General features: G+C 48.2%; 1 protein-coding gene across 2 annotated transcripts in view; it reads left to right on the top strand.

The window, feature by feature from the left end:
* Positions 1 to 642: 642 nt before the first annotated feature.
* Positions 643 to 15,889, top strand: part of IPO5 (importin 5) — a 46,731-nt gene continuing 31,484 nt past the window's right edge. The window contains exons 1-3 of one of the 2 annotated variants that reach the window (XM_040991198.1): positions 643 to 722; positions 7,026 to 7,133; positions 11,442 to 11,535. In XM_040991198.1, coding sequence (XP_040847132.1) covers positions 11,446 to 11,535 — 90 coding nt within the window. In that variant the 5' untranslated portion in view covers positions 643 to 722; positions 7,026 to 7,133; positions 11,442 to 11,445. Of the gene's footprint in view, positions 723 to 7,025; positions 7,134 to 11,418; positions 11,536 to 15,889 lie in introns of those variants that run through there. The other variant, XM_040991199.1, reaches the window with a different exon arrangement.

Here is a 15,889-nt window from a genome sequence, read left to right as displayed (position 1 = left end):
GTGAGGTGTTCTAGACCAGTCTGAGCAGTCCTCAGGACATGGCTTTCAAATCTCGACAGACTTTCCCTTCTCTGGTTTAAGGGCACTTGGGTTCAGTTTGTGAGCTTAGGGTGCTGGTCAGGCTGAAGTGGCCAACAGCCTGACACTGCTGACCTGCTGCAGCGGGTCACAATTGTCCTCAGGTGTCTCCACGGTGACCTCTCTGAGCCATGAGGTCGGAACTGCGGCTTAATGACATCCACGACTGGAGTGACCAGAGTGCCGGGAACAGCTTGGACTACTGTAAGTAATTCCCCAGCCTCACACTTGGATGAAAAGGCCGAGAACGAGCACTGTGCTTGGGCACAGAGCGGCGAGCCCCTGGAGGGGCAGGTGTCTCTCTAGCAGATCCAGGTGGTCCCCGTAGTGCTGTCGGGGTCCCCGAGGCCGTTGCCTGGGAAGGAGGGCAGGTCAGAGCACATGGCTCTGAGAAGCTCCAGACAGAAACCCAGAATGAGGGAGGAGAGTGTTGCACGCTTGCCTGGGTGCTGGGCTGTAAATGAGCTGGTCTCTGAGGGCCTAGGGAGCATCACTCAATTCCATAGCCCAAGATATTGTCCACAAATCCCGAAATCCTCAGAGATGCGTTCTCATTTCCTCTAGGTGGTTCCGGGGAGAAATCTGTCCAGGACCCATGCGCGGCCACAGCTGTTTTCCCTGATCCGGGTCCTTGCAGCACCCACGTAAGTGCAGTTACTTCAGAGATCCGATTGTGTCTGACCACCACAGGTTCAGTGCCTCACTTCCTTTACAACCAAAAGCTCCTGCTCTTATCTGCTAGAGTTACAGTAACCATTTCTTGCTCATTTCACCTGTTACTGCCCAGTTCACTAAAATCCAATCTGCCGGGATTATCGACTGCCTAAAAGTACCCTGTCCTCAGTGGCCTTTCTTGCCCGTGTGTTTCAGTGTGTCCAGTTTCGAAGCCCTCCGTTAGGCTGTGTGCAGTACAGGGAGGTCCTTGGAGAGGCTGGAGATGAGTACATTTTAGCTTAGTTTTCAGCAGCCAGGAACCAAGGAAACACAGAAAAACATCATTTCATTGTGAAGAAACCCGCTGCTCTGTGATCCAAAGCCTGCCAGCGGAACGAGGCGACAGGTGACTTCTCCCCTCAGTAGGAGTGAAAAGGCCAAAATGTCATCTTACAAAGAAAAGGGCAAGATTTGCAAAGCGACAATGCCCTTGTTACATAAGTCTAATTCAGACCTTCCAAATTTTGGTTTATTCCTCGATCATTGAAAACTTCAGATACATGTAGAAACCTTAACAGCACTAGTATGGGTGGTACTTTGTGTGTGTGTGTGCGTGCGCCCGTGTATACTGTCCATTTTAAAACAAGTTTTGTTTGTTTGTTTGAAAAACAGAGCAACTGGCAGAAGAGAAAGGGACAGGGATCTTCCATTCCCTAGCTTACTCCCCGGATGCCCACCACAGCTAGGACTGGAGCAGGACTCCTGGCAGGAAGCCAGTCCCCTGAGCCATGATTGGCTGCCTGCTTCCTACCTATCAGCAGGAAGCTGGATCTGGGGCAGAACGGGCACTCAGAGTCAGGCACCTGCAGTACGGACGCCAGCATCTAAAGGGGAGTCAATCACTACAGCAAACACGTACTCCAGAGGAGTTAAACTTTTGGGACACAGTTATAAATCCTAAATGAAATAAGAAATAGGAGGGTACTTCAACACGTTCATGGGGGGGAAATGCAATTAAGAAGAAAGACCTTCCATCCATTGGTTCACTCCCAAAGTGGCCGCAACAACCAGAGCTGAGTCAATTGGAGCCAGGAGCCAGGAGTGTCTTCCGGGTCTCCCACGCAGGTGCAGGGTCCCAAGGCCCATCCCAAGCCACAAGCAGGGAGCTGGAAAGGAAATGGAGCAGCAGGATCATGAGCCAGTGCCCATATGGGACCCTGACACATGCAAGGGGAGGACTTTGACCACTAGGCTACTGCACCGGGCCCCACGCATAGTCCTTTTACAGCATGCACTTCCCATGAGGTTGGTATAGGTCTGTCATAATCCCTCCTGCCTGTGTCCCGCTCCTGTACTTCCTGCTGTGCTTGGTTACCCAGGTTCCCAAACACACAGCAAAGCAGGGGGGTGAAAGATTGACAAGTGCAGACAGCTGTCATTTTAGGTTGCAGCTACAGTGACGGCAGACAGGCAAGAGCAATGGGAAGAAAATACTTGTGAAAAACAGGCAAAGAAGGAATTCACTTGGTGCAATGCTCCACCTGAGCCCAGGATACCCACATTCTATGGGAGTGTTTGTGTTTGACTCCCAGCTCTGCTCCCAACTCCAACTTGCTGCTAAGGCTCACCCCAGGAGGCAGTAGGAGACGATAGGTGTTTGCATCCTTGCCACCCACAGAGACAACATGGAAAGAGTTCTGGTCTTCTGCCTGCGGCCTCGGCTTGGACAAGCTAGAGGAGATGTTACAGTTACCAGCACACTGGAGATCTCTCTCTCTCTTTCTCATTCTTACTCTCACTCTGCTAGCTCTAGCTCTCTCTGCCTTCCAAATGAATTTTTAAAAGCACTTTAAACCAGACACTTGAGAGCTCAGACGCAAGAGATTTAGAGTAATCTCATCACATGGAGAATGATGCGGTGTGGCTCCCAAAGTCTTCACTCTGCTGTGCTAACTGATAAGGGACCCTGTAGTGTTGGAACTGGACAGAAACCCTCAGAACCCTGTCCAGCCCCCTCAGTCTACAGCTGAGGATGCGCTTCGCGTCCCCGGTCAGGATCAGAGTGGGTGAGTGGTGACACGGCAAGGCAGCCAGGCCCTCTGGACACAAAAGGCCAGCTCATATCCTCCCCACACTACCTCAGAATTAATTGCGTGTTTCTAAAGACGATATAGAATGTACTGTTTAAGATCTTGTTATGCTATAGCAGTTGAGTTGATTATGTAAGTGAATTAGACCAGATAAAGCATAGAAGCATAAAGCATAGAAAGAGGCCCAACTTTTGTTAGCTGTCATTATGATTTTAAAAATCTGAAATGTAAAATTATTTAACACTTTAATAATAATACTTTAAAGTATTTCGCTCTGCCAGAAAATTTTTCAGGAAGCAATCAGTAGCTGGAAGCAAAGGGTGTCCTTTCATGTGTATTGTGGTCACTGTATCCTTTTTTTCTTTTTAAAAAACTTGTCATTACTGTTTTCCATGATACAGTTTTGTAGGTCTAGGGATCCCCTCGCCTTCCCCCTCCGCCGTCCCATTTGCCTCTCACCAATCCTGCCCTCTCCCGTATTATGACAGTAGCGTAGTCCTTCAGTCTGTTGTGTATCTTGCATGAAGACTGTCTTCTATCAGAGAGAACATATGGTATCTGTCCTTTTCAACTGGCTTATTTCACTGTCTAACCTCTTTTTCTTGACTTGGTATTAGAATCTATGACCATGTAAGATTCTGGATAAATATATATGATCTTTAAACATTATACAATGACTTATAACTTAACCACTTTTATTTTCTTCTAGTTTTAAATTAGAGTATTTATCATAGTTCCACAGAAATGATTTAGCGTTTACTCACTATTTTATAAGCACTAAATAGTTAATTTAATATGAACCAAGTGATTCGTGCAGCAAGATTCTGCAAACTGAGCCTAACCAGTCTGAATAATAACATAAAGGGATCCCTTTCTAGTGATGATATTTGGGAACAAGTGCTAATATTTCTATTCCATCAAGCATGTAGTTACATTTCTGGAGACAATACTTTCCTTTGAGGATAGCAGGATCCATGTACTCATGTGCATTTTAATGGGTGGATTTACCCCCAAATCACCATGATTCTACATGCTAGATGAGCCTAAAAACATTCTCTTCCTTTTCCCAATTTTTCTCCATAATTCTGAAAAGTGCAGGCTATTATATCTCTGAATAATCAAACACAAACTTAAGCATAAACAAAACTAATTAGATAAATGTTTACATTGAGAAGGGATGAAAACAGTGTCTGATATTTCAGCATTATTTTGTCATACAATTCTTTTAATGATCAACAGAATTCCATGTTGTCAACAGTTTCTAAGTGAGAAGGTGAAGAAGTAAGTTCGATGGTGGTTACTTCTTGGCACCAAGCAAAGTCTACCAGAGAAAACATAAAAACAAATTTCTTGGCTGATGATTTTTGTACAATTCACTTTTTCTTACCCTTCATGCTTGCTTGTTTAGCCAACTAACTTCACATTCACTAGTGGCTTTCCAAGTGTGACAGCAAGCTTCACAACCAGAAGAATGCCGGGAATCAGAACCTCAGTGGCTAATGTAAAGTGCAACATCCCCAGTTTCCTTTAAGATCTTTGAGTTTTATAATTATCTGGAAACCTCCTGAGTCTGATCCTAAATCACCAGTGGCCTTGGGGATAAGACCTTGACTTTCCTCTCATCCCAAAGTGTCATCCATTTCCACAACTTTCAGTGCCTTTAAAGTAATGGCTTGACTGACATTTCCAGCTCTGCCCTTTCCCTGGACTCCAGTTTTCTCTGTCTACCTGCTTGCTGGACCGCACCCTTGCACTGTGCTGGGCATCTCGAGTTATCATGAAGGAAAATCAATTCTTGTTTTTCGTCTCTCCAGACCTCCCCTTATACATCTGTACAGCATAATGCCTCACAAGTTGTCTAAAACCTCATGATTCCTCAAAATTGCCTAGAACCTCAACCCCTTCAAAGGATTTGCCAAAGAACTAATGCTGAACAGCATCAGGGCCGCTCAGTTACTCAAAAGGCATCCAAACCAAACAACTTTGAAATGTCATGGAACTTGGGTCTGCTTCTACAATCCAAGGCCAACTCCATTTTCAGAAGAAAGATATCTAAAAAGGACCACTGTGGACACCATCAGAGGCTTCCATCATAGTCCAAGCCACCATCTATTATGGAACACAGTAATGGCTTGCTACAATTCCTGCAGCTTCCTCACTTCCCCTCCTAGGTCCTGTGTCCTATATAAAGCCCAGGTGTGACCACACACATCCCAGCCTTTACTCAGCCATCCAATGGCATTGCTGGCCTCTACCCCCCAGCTCTACCCCCAAACTTGTTTGGGACTTAGAGTTTTTGTTATGTTTTCTCTGCTTGGTAGAACCTCCCCTATTTCTTCACTTGCCTCATCTTTCAGCTCAGACATCACTATCCGTCAGAAGACTGGGTTCCCTAGCAGCACTCCACGTGCACACGTCGTACTGAGCTCCTCACCCATTTTGCACTGATCACTGCGTGCAGTTATCTTCCTGGCTTCTTTGATTAGTGTCTCGCTTCTTTCAAAAGACGTAAGGTCAAGAAGACGGGAATGCTATCTGCAAGCTCATCACCGAATCCCAGAGCCCAGCAGGACTGCCAGTCACATGAATGAATGAAATGTTCGTTAAATAAATACATGTGCAGTCAAGTGCAGCAGAAAGTACTACACATAGGAGAGGAGGCATTAAAGAATACTGACCTCCATAAAGTCCTTTTTGTTTCCTTCTCAGTAACAGTATAGTCTGCTCAACATCTATGCTGCCAGTAGCTATGAATTTTTTTAAAAGATTTATTTTTATTACAAAGTCAGATATACAGAGAAGAGGAGAGACAGAGAGGAAGATCATTTGTCTGATGATTCACTCCCCAAGTGAGCACAATGGCCGGTGCTGCGCCAATCCAGAGCCAGGATCCAGGAACTTCCTCCAGGTCTCCCACGCGGGTTCAGGGCGCTCCAAGGGTCCTGCTCAAACAGTTTTGATAGTTCATCAGTTCTGGATTGCTGCCAATCTCACCGTCCCAACCGCAATGAAACCTATTCAGAGTCCACTGGCTGACAGTCTCTTGATGGTTGGGGCTCCAAGATCAGCAGTTCAGTTGGAGAGATATCCAAAGAAACTTCATCTGAGTTGATCCCAGATCTGATTCTTGTGTGAGTTTGCTAGTACAGACTCCAACACTGTTCGTCACACCAATCAGCTTATGCACATGCTGGTCATTGCAATTGCTGGGTCCATTCGGTTTCCAGCCCCGTCTTCCTCGTGAACCAATGGGTGTTGTAGTCCAGCTCGATCCTACCCACTTCATACTCGGTCTTCATGCAAACCAGTTGGAGCTGCAGCCTAGTTGGGGCGACTCCCCAAAACCCCTACCAGATCTGCTCCCTACCCTGGTTCCCATGCTTGCCAGTATGTACCGCGGGCTTGTCCAGTCTGTCCCACATCCCATTTAGCTCTTGCACACGTCAATGGACATTGAAGCCTAGTTCAACCCAACCAACCTATTATCCAGCCCATACACCTACTGGCAGGTGCCTTTCTGTCTAGCCACCCCTCCCCCTATCCCGGTTTTCGTGCTGTCCAGCCCCTCATTGTTTTCTCCCATAGTTTTACAATAATGAAGTCCTCAGCAACAGTCACAAGTCCATAATTCTGCTATTTAAGTGTATACTCACATTGTAGGGATAGACAATAGTAGAATGTCCAGCATCCTATTACCAAGATATATTTAACAGTTTCATCTGAAGTCCTCCTTTTAGTCTGGAGCAGAGATGCACACTGCAAAATATCTTCATTTCCCAGTAAGTGAAAATTATACACTTCATTTAGGTGAATATATGTATATGTGTGTTTACTTATATATCTACTTATCTTGTATTTTGCATGAAAGTTTGCTTTTATCAGAGAGAACATATGATACTGTCCTTTTGGGATTGGCTTATTTCACTGAGCATAACAGTCTCAAGTTTGGATCATTTTGTTAAAAATGGAAGCATTTTATTATTTTTTAAAAATATTAGTCGTATTCCCTGGAGTAGATGTATCACAGTTTGTTTATTCATTCCTCTTTCGGCAGGCACCTGGGCTGTCTCCATGTCTTCGTGATTATAGATTGTGCTGCTGTAAACACAGGATTGCAGGTCCTTGATTTAATGTATAAGCATTTATTCCACAAGATAAAATCTAGAGTCATAAATGTACACAATTATGTTTCTATCACACCAGCAGGGGAAGGAAATTCCCAGGCAAGGAACACTGCTCAAAAAGTACTGTACCATGTCTCCACATCCCTGAGGGTCAAGTTGAAAAACTGGAAGCCACGGAAACTGTAAGGTGAGTGATTTCTCTGGGTGCAAAGTCCCTTCCTCCATGTAAATGTGCAAAGGATGTGGGACCCCCTGTAGAGCTAGGTAGCTGTCCTTCTTTAGGAAAGCACTGTCCAATACAACACAATGTGATCCACATATGTAAATCAGATATCATTTTTAAAGTTTCTAGTAGCCATATGCCAGCAAGTAAAATAGAGAATAATATATCTTAATAACAGAGTATGTTATGAATAAAATTAATATAAATCAAATTATCTAACATCTAGTATCACTTACTTGTGATTAATAAAAAATTGGTAGCAATTTCCTATTTAGTTTTTAAAATTTAATGTGCATTTTATACTTACACATATCACTTTGAACTAGTTGTATTTCAAGTGGTTAATGGTTATCATATTGGACAGTGCAAGTATAAGTAGTTTTCAAGATAGAAGTGACCTAAAAATGTCCCCTGAAAAATAAAAGTTAATTTCCTATAATTATATATTTCTATAATAAAGGTAATAGAAGCACAAACAAAACAAAAATATAAAAATCCAACAGGTCAACATGCAATCAGATTTATGTTTACAAACTTTAGAAATTTCAGTCTACATTAGTAAAATCGGCTAACCCTTATTAAGCCTTTGCCCCATGCCAAGCCCTATGCCAGAGTTAAATAAGTGGTCAGAAATGATTCTAATATCTCTGTTTCCCAGAAATGGAAGCTGAGTCTGAGCAAGGTCAGTTTGCTTAGGCAAGGTCACACAGTATGTAAATTGTGAACTCTCAGCCTGGGGTGACTCTGGAGCCTGTACTCTTAGCCTCCAAACTTTCCTGCCCCGCTAAAATAAATTGAGCCACCTGCAGATATTCAGTGAACCCCAAATATAAAACCAGAATACAGAGAGCAAAAGGGTGTGCCTGAGTCCCAATGGCTCCTGCTTGTTCAATTCAGCAGCTGGCTGAGGGCCCACTGTGTGCGATATTAGGGTTCAGGAATGGCAGGGTCCCACATGCCAAAGGCTGCTTGATAAAAATCAGCTTAAAGATGTGAAGAGTTCAGCACGTTTATTTTCAGTTAAAAAAAAAACTTTACTAACACTTCCTTTTTTTTTCTGGTGGGAGATGACATCAACCTTAGACTTAGCAGTCACAACCTACTCCACAAAACATTTTCTCTGCAGATTAGAAAACTAAAAGATAGAAATATACTTTATACACCCTTAAATGTGAGGCACACAACTACCCCATCATGTGTAGCTTTAGGAGGACTTAAAACTTTCCTTTTATCTAACTCCTAAATTCACCTAATTACAGCTTTGCACCACACTATGTGAATTCACAGGGATTCTCCACAATCTTACAACACCCTGTGAAGAACTATTCTTCCCACTTCGCAGATGACAAAACAAAGGCAATGCTCTCTGTCCACGTGCCAGGTCAAATCCAAGTAGCTGTAAATCATACCACAGCCTCACATTGTGAACAGCTTCAGCTCATGCCTTTCATTTACATTACACCAAGTCAGGAGCTGCGATATGAACTTCCACGTGGGAGCTCCTGGCTGCGATTCAGCCCAGCCCTGGCTGTTTCGGGGATTTGGGAGAGTGAACCAGCGGATGGAAAGTCTATCCTTCCCTGCCATTCTGCCTTTCAAATGTTTTTAAAAAAATCCTCAACTACCTGGATGACGTGAACTGACCGAGAGAACTGCCAGTCTCGCTTTTCCCGGCCTCACACTTTTTGCAAGGTGTGACCTAAGCAAGCATGGCGGCAGCCTGTAGCCGAGGTCCTGCCAGGCCCCACAGGCATGCGGGAAGTTATTCTGAGCTGCCCGTTCCCTTCACCTCCCAACAGCAATGGCGGCTAGCGAGGAGCCAGGGAGACTCGTTTTCCAGCCTTGAATTCCACCCCCAATTCTACCCTAATGTTGGAATCTCTGTGGGTAATAATATTATGGTGTTTCTTATCAATCCCATTTTAGAGATGAAAAATTGAAGTTTGATGACATTTCAAAAACTGATACATCGATTCCTATGGGCTACCTTAGATAGCACTTAAGCTCTTTTTTTAGAGGAAGGTATACTCTTATCAGACAGACAGGACTCTGTCCATGGGAAATGGGCTTCTCCGCAGAGTGATTTCCCCAAACACGCTCTAGAAACCACTCCCGCACAGCCACGTCTTCAGCGCTCTTTGGCTGATCTCCACCACCAGGACATCTGCTATCTGCCTCAAGTTTAATCTGGTTTCTCCCACTGGGCGACCTCGACCTCTTTATCATCAACCTTGAAATTCTTCTCCAGAATGTTAACAAAGGGTTGAGGGATCCCAGGACCCAGCGTTGATATCAGTGCCTGAGGCAACACTGTTCTCTTGTTCTCTGATGTAATCCTAAATTGACATTCAAAAAAAACCAGCCCCCTATTTTGACAAATCCACAAGCTTCTGTCAAAATTGTATTATTTATCAAATATTAAGTGAACATAATAGACTCATGGCCAACAAGACATATCATAGCAGGTGTTAAAAAATTACTTCAATCTGCCTTCACGCGATTTATTTCACTGTTAATCTAGTATTTAAAAATCACTGTTAATCTGGTATTTAAAAATCACCCTTTCAATACAAGGATTTTGGTTTTTGGTAATAAAAAGGCAGAAACAGGCGACAGGGATCTCCTGTCCACTGGCTCACTCTCCAAACGGTGACAGCAGCCAGGGCCGGGTATGGACAAAGCCAGGAGCTTCATCCAGGTCCCCCGTGTGGGTGGCAGGAACCATCCAGGGACCATCACCTGCCGTTGCCCAGGGTGCACCTTAGCAGACAGCCCAGTGGGTCTCGAACCTAGACACTGCCTTGTGGGACACGGCCATTCCAGAGTCCATGGTAACTTCTGTATTGAAACTCACCCCTCCAAAATTAACCTTAGGAGAGAAGTCAGCATCCCAGAATCCTAGGATGCTAAGTACCCCCAAAATAACTAACAAAATCAAACCAAAAAAGCGGTCCCCAATGAAAGGTCTGCTTTAGAAGAAATCTTAAGAATGAAGTGTTAACATTCAAGAAAAATTCTGCAAATTAAAGTCTGCAGGCCTCCTGTAGGGAACTCGCTGAGGTCACAATTAAAACTGAGAAAATATTCTTTATGAATCTATCACAGTCCTTAAAAAAGGAAAAGTCTTGGATGGCATCCCAAGTGCGGGACAGCCTCGGCCCAGTTTGGACACGGTGGCCTGGGTGATTTCAGAGCGCAGCCAAAGTTTAAAGTGATTTCAGGGGAAAAGCTTAAGAAGATCTTCAAAGAACCAGGACCGCATTAGAATAGGCAGCCAGAAACTAAATTTCCTTAAAATAAAGACAGGGAGCTGCCCGGGTGTCACAATTAAACTGCCTCACCAGGACTTGCCTGGTGCTTAGGCCTGGGACACAGCGCGCTGGCTTGGACTGCCGACCGGCCCTTAGCCGCCACGGTGGTAAAGCAAGAAAGCTTGTTCTTTCCGTATAATGGGTCGCCGCCAACAGGGCCCAGGGTCCCTCGGTCCCGGGGCGCGTCTGTGAACCCCGAGAGCTCAGCCACACCAACCGGTGTGCCCCTGCATCTCAAGCCTCAGCCATTAGAGACCAGGACCCCAAGCCAGGGCCCCAGGGGGCGGTGGCGTGTGGGCTACGTGGCCGGCCCGGGATGACCGCGGGCCGGAGCTGAGTAACCCTTCTTTCCGGACGAGCCCCGGGGCCTGAGTCACCCTCCGGGGAGGCCGGGGTCTGGGGAGGCCGGGGGCGGGCCTCCACGGAGCTTCCCTTCCCAGGCGGGCGGAGGAGCCCCGGGAGCCTAGGAGGTGAGGGAGCCGCTGCTCGGGCCGGCGGCGAGGCACTCGGCGGCCCAGTCAGCCCGGCGGCGCCGAAATCTCCCGCGCTGAGGAGCAGGCCCCTCCTCCGCGGCCGGCCTCACGCCCCCTCGGCCCGGCCAGCCCCGGGCCCCGCCGGCCTCGCCGCCGCCGGCCGCCGCCCCACCCCCTCACGCCGCCGCCCGGCGCGCCCGGCCAGTGACGGCGCGGCACCGCTGCGTGGCCAATCGGCGCGGCCCCCGACCGGGCCGCCCGCGCTCCGCCCCTCGCGCCCGGCCGCCGCGGCGGGGTGAGGGGTCGCGCGGCCCCGCCCCGGCCTCCCCCCGTTCGGCTCGGCCCCGCCCCGGCCCGCGCCCGCCGCTGGTGCCGGTCGCCGCGCTGGGCCCGCCCCCGCCCCTCCCGCGGCCCGCCAGCGCGCCTCACCGCGCCCGTCTCCCCTCCCTTCTCCTCTCCCTCTCTCTCTCTCTCTCTCTCACGCCTAGCGCAATGGCGGCGGCCGCGGCGGAGCAGCAGCAGTTCTACCTGCTCCTGGGAAACCTGCTCAGCCCCGACAATGTGGTCCGGAAACAGGCAGAGGTAACGGAGCCCGCCCTCGTCCCCGCGCCCCCCGCGCCCTCGGCCTCCGCGGCCGGCCGGCCCCGCCGGGCCTCGGCTCCCCTCGGGCGGCGGCGGCGGCGCGCCAGGCCCGGCCCCGGCGGCCCCGCAGCCCACGTGGGACGGCGGCTGGCCGGGCCCTTCCGGCTCCCGGAGCCGCGGCGCCCGTTTCCCTCTGCCCGGCCGCCCCTCGCACACGTGCGGCCGCTGCTGCCACGCTGCCGCCCGCCGGCGCGCACACACGCACAGCCCGGGCGGCGGGGAGCAGGGCCCGGTCCCCCGTTCGCCCCGGAGCCCGCCGGCCCCCGGAGCGGCACCCCGCTCGCCTCCCACGCCCGCCGGCCCTGCCCGGCCGCCCGGCTCGGCGCTGCCCCGCTGCCGCCCCCCGCTGCGCCCCCGGCCCTCCTCTTCCCCCACGGCCCCCCAAAGTTGCTGTTCAGGGTTTTTTGTTTTCTAAGCAGTTTCCGTCTTAATCCTGCGGCTCCCGGAGACAGATGGTCTTTGAACTCGGTAGACCCGCGTGTCCCCTAACATCCATGGGATGTGCTGGAACTTGCGTTGTGTAACTGAGCCAGACCGTTCACTCTGACCCGGCTCAGACTCTGCGGTCATGTCTCTTAGCCACCTCTGCATGCCGGCTTTCCGCACGTGGACTGCGAATCTAATTTCCAGAAATACTATTTCCGGGCAACCTGCAGGCACTTTTACCAAGTAGCAGTTAGCGATTGAGCCCCCTACGAGATTGTCGGTGCGTTTGTCAGTGCCAGTTGTGACCGTGGGCTGTGTGGGCACTGCCCGGGAAGGGAGCCTGTGGCAACCACGTGAAGAGTCTTGTGACTCCCTGAAGGATGTGCGGCGAAGTGTTTGGGTAGAGCCGGGGTTGGTTGTGGGTGCACGGCTGAGGAGCTAAGGCACACGCCACTCGGCTGAGTGAAGGCTGGGTTCTGCAGGAAGAACTTTCAGATGCTAACCCTAGGAAGTTTCCATTCTCTTAGGTGTGTTAAAGCCAAAAATTGACAGTCCACTCTCCCCGCCCCCGCACCTTTCATTTGTCCCTGGAGGGGAACACCCCCCTTGTCATGCAGCTTTGGTTTCCAGCTCGGTGTGTGTTTCACCTGGCCACGTGAGAGTCTTGTTTGATGCTGGAGCCTGGTGGATGGTGGCAGCTCCGTGAGTGGGTGCTCAGGTCTCCTCGCAGTGTGCGCTCCGAAGCCTGGTTCTCTACATGAGTCTACCTGCTTCTGCGTGCTTCCCGGGTTTCTTTGTAGAATACTTAAAAGTCTGTGGAAGTGATAGGCAGGAGTGAGTTAGCACCAGGATATGAAGCTGCTTTTGTGGCTTTCTGTTAACTCTGTAGAGAGAATTTTGGCCAGAAATAAGTTCTAAATCCCAGCCCGTAACAGAATTCCCATGCTGTACAAAGCAGAAAGGAATTGTAATTAGAAAGTTAGTGTAATTCCCCCCCTTCCCTCAAGTCCATTGTCAAGCCTAGTGGGGAATCTCTTGACCCTAACGCCAGGGTCTGGTTCAGCCTCAGTTCCCGGTTCCGGTTGGTGCCTGCTGTAAATCGCCGCTCTGGGGGAACTGGCAGCATGCAGTGCAGTACCTTACAAAGAACCGCTGAGCTAGGTGCTGTCCCTCTCAGCGCAAACGGTCATCTACTATGTTCTTTCTTTAACTTGGGAATATATTGATTTGTAAAAGAAGTTATGTGGCAGAGAATTTTCCTAATCTGACCAGAAAACACAAGGAAGGCCCCTCTGCCATATATTGTAGCACTAAGTTGGCATAAATACATTCTTAGGTCAGAAAAATATTTGAGAAAAGAAATGGCTGCACATAAACACAACTTAATATCCCATTCCTTTCTGCGACATGAAATAAAGTATATATCAGTAACCTAAATAACATTGAGTCATTGATATACCAAGAGAATTTTTCTTTTAGCTAAAGAATTGGCAAGGACTCTGTAAATATTTTTGTAATTTACTCAGTCAAAATAAAAATAGTTGACGTATAAATACCAAACTTTATTCCACTAAACATCTCCAAGGAATTTTTTTTTTTTTAACTTCGCAGGCAGTGTTTCTCATCTTTGAATACTCCTGTGACTCAAAATATGATATAATGAATGACTGACGGACTGACATGCAGTCCAAGGTTGACTGTCCATGGTGTTCGGGACTGGCGTTCAGGACTGGTTTCATTCAAGAGGCAGAACTAGAGCTCCCGGGACTGGTTCACCCCCAGTCCTGGTGGAAGCCAGGAGCTCAGGCCGGCCCTGCCAAGGGGGGGTGGCAGGGATGCCCTGACCTGAGCCTTGTGCCTTACAAGGTCTGAGAGGCGGGAAGCTGGAATCGGGGCCTGGCAGGCCAGCCTAGGCCTGTCAAACCCTGCCCCTGTCCCGGACAGTCGCGTGAGAACTAACCCCATGCATTAATCCTGCATGGACTGTGTATTTCTTCTAGTGCTCGAACATTGATTCTGATGTAGAGCCTCATTGTTCTTTGAATTGGCAGAAAATGATGTGAGGGAAACTACCCCTGCTTGTTGAGGAGCCAGGATATTCAGGAGGGACAAGTTGCTTATCCTATTCTTTTCACACAAGTTAGGTTCACCTGCGTAGATAGGTGTGGAATGAGGGCAGAGTAGGGGACAGTCTTTCCGGCAGCTTTCCACAGCGTGAGGTGGGATCAAGCAGGATTGCCATGGCCCCTCACACTGGTGCTCACTGAGCCTCGCAGGACTGTGAGGGCTGGGACGTCTCGGCTGTACTTCATTGCGTGCTGTGTTCTTTCTGTGCAGCCTTTTTAAAGATTTATTTATTTTTATTACAAAGTCAGATATACAGAGAGGAGGAGAGACAGGAAGATCTGACGATTCACCCCCCAAGTGACCGCAACGGCCTGGGCCGAGCCGATCTGAAGCCGGGAACCAGGAGCTTCTTCCAGGTCTCCCACACGGGTGCAGGGTCCCAAGGCTTTGGGCTGCCCTGGACTGCTTTCCCAGGAGCACTAGCAGCTGGATGGGAAGTGGGGTGTTCAGGACTCCACTTGGCACCAGTAAGGGATGCCAGCACTGCAGTCTGCAGCCTAGTTTGCTGTGCCACAGTACTGGCCCCAAGAAAAAGATTTGTATTGCACTGTGAGAGACTTTAAAAAATAATAGTTATATTGTTCTTATTTAACTTTGGTAGAAATTGAGAATTCTGTCAAGGTATCTGACCGTTTTTGGAATCGGCACGTGAACATCTTTACATAAATTGTCTCATTTCTGGATGAGTAATTTCAGACCGTCTCTCAGTTGTGAACATTGCTTAGCAGTTTTCAGCACTCTTAGGATACTGTGGGATTTTTACTAGAATGGAAATGGAGAATTTGAGATCTTCAGTTTTCTCCTTTCCTCCATACCTGTTCTTTCCAGACTGAGCTGTGTTTCAGAAGCACAGTTGCTAAGTGGGGTAAAAGCCCAGCGCTCGCCATGCAGGGGGTTTGAGCGTGATTGGCTTCCAGGTGCTGCCTGCTGCTGCTTATTCCCTGTGATACTGGCAAGTCTTTCAACATGGAAGCCTTGTTACCTTGTCTGCGGGATAGCAGCGAGCACTTAGGCGTAAAAAGAGTCCTGAAGTAGCCATAGTCTTCCTCCCTTGTCGTTTTTGTCCAGGGAAGTCAGGTAGATGGCAGAATGGCAGTAATCACACAACTGCTAAGAAATTGCTGTCTGCATTGCACTGTTACAGTGGATAGCCCAGAGTGGACCAGGACTTGATAAGAGGCTGTGCAGGGAAGACAACTCCTGTGTACTTTACTTCATTCCTTTTTCGGAGCAAAGGACTGCTGTTGTTGGAGTGGCACGTGGATTTATGCTTTGCCTCAGTTTAACTGTGTCAGACAGCATACAGTTAATGTTTTGGTTTTTGGCCCATTTTAATAATCTCTTGATGTCAACTTTTTGTTGCTAATTTGTCCTAATTTTACATTATTAATGGGAAAGTGAAAATATATCCTGTCACAAAAAACTGTTAGCTAAATATATGTAGACTTTATATTGCCAAATTTCTGCCTTTTGTATTTATATATCTGTGTATTTGCTACGATTTTAATCCATGCTTGAAAAAAATGTAGCTTTAAGAATTTGAACATTTTTTTGCTACTAAATGCACCCATATTTTATATTTCCTAGCTCAACAGCTGAAACCACATTAGGTGGTTTGTTCCTCTTCCCTTGAGTTGTGTTGGCCAGGGTGTCTGCCTTGGGAAGGCAGGCACGTGCCGACTGGCCATGCAGGAGGGATGGGCACACAGGAATGGATAGCGAATGTTGCTGGAGCAGTGGT

Source organism: Ochotona curzoniae, unplaced genomic scaffold (genome assembly GCF_017591425.1).
Source record: "Ochotona curzoniae isolate NIBS_2020 unplaced genomic scaffold, NIBS_Ocur_1.0 contig_64, whole genome shotgun sequence".
Classification (NCBI taxonomy): domain Eukaryota; kingdom Metazoa; phylum Chordata; class Mammalia; order Lagomorpha; family Ochotonidae; genus Ochotona; species Ochotona curzoniae.
This window is presented reverse-complemented; position numbering and strand designations above follow the sequence as displayed.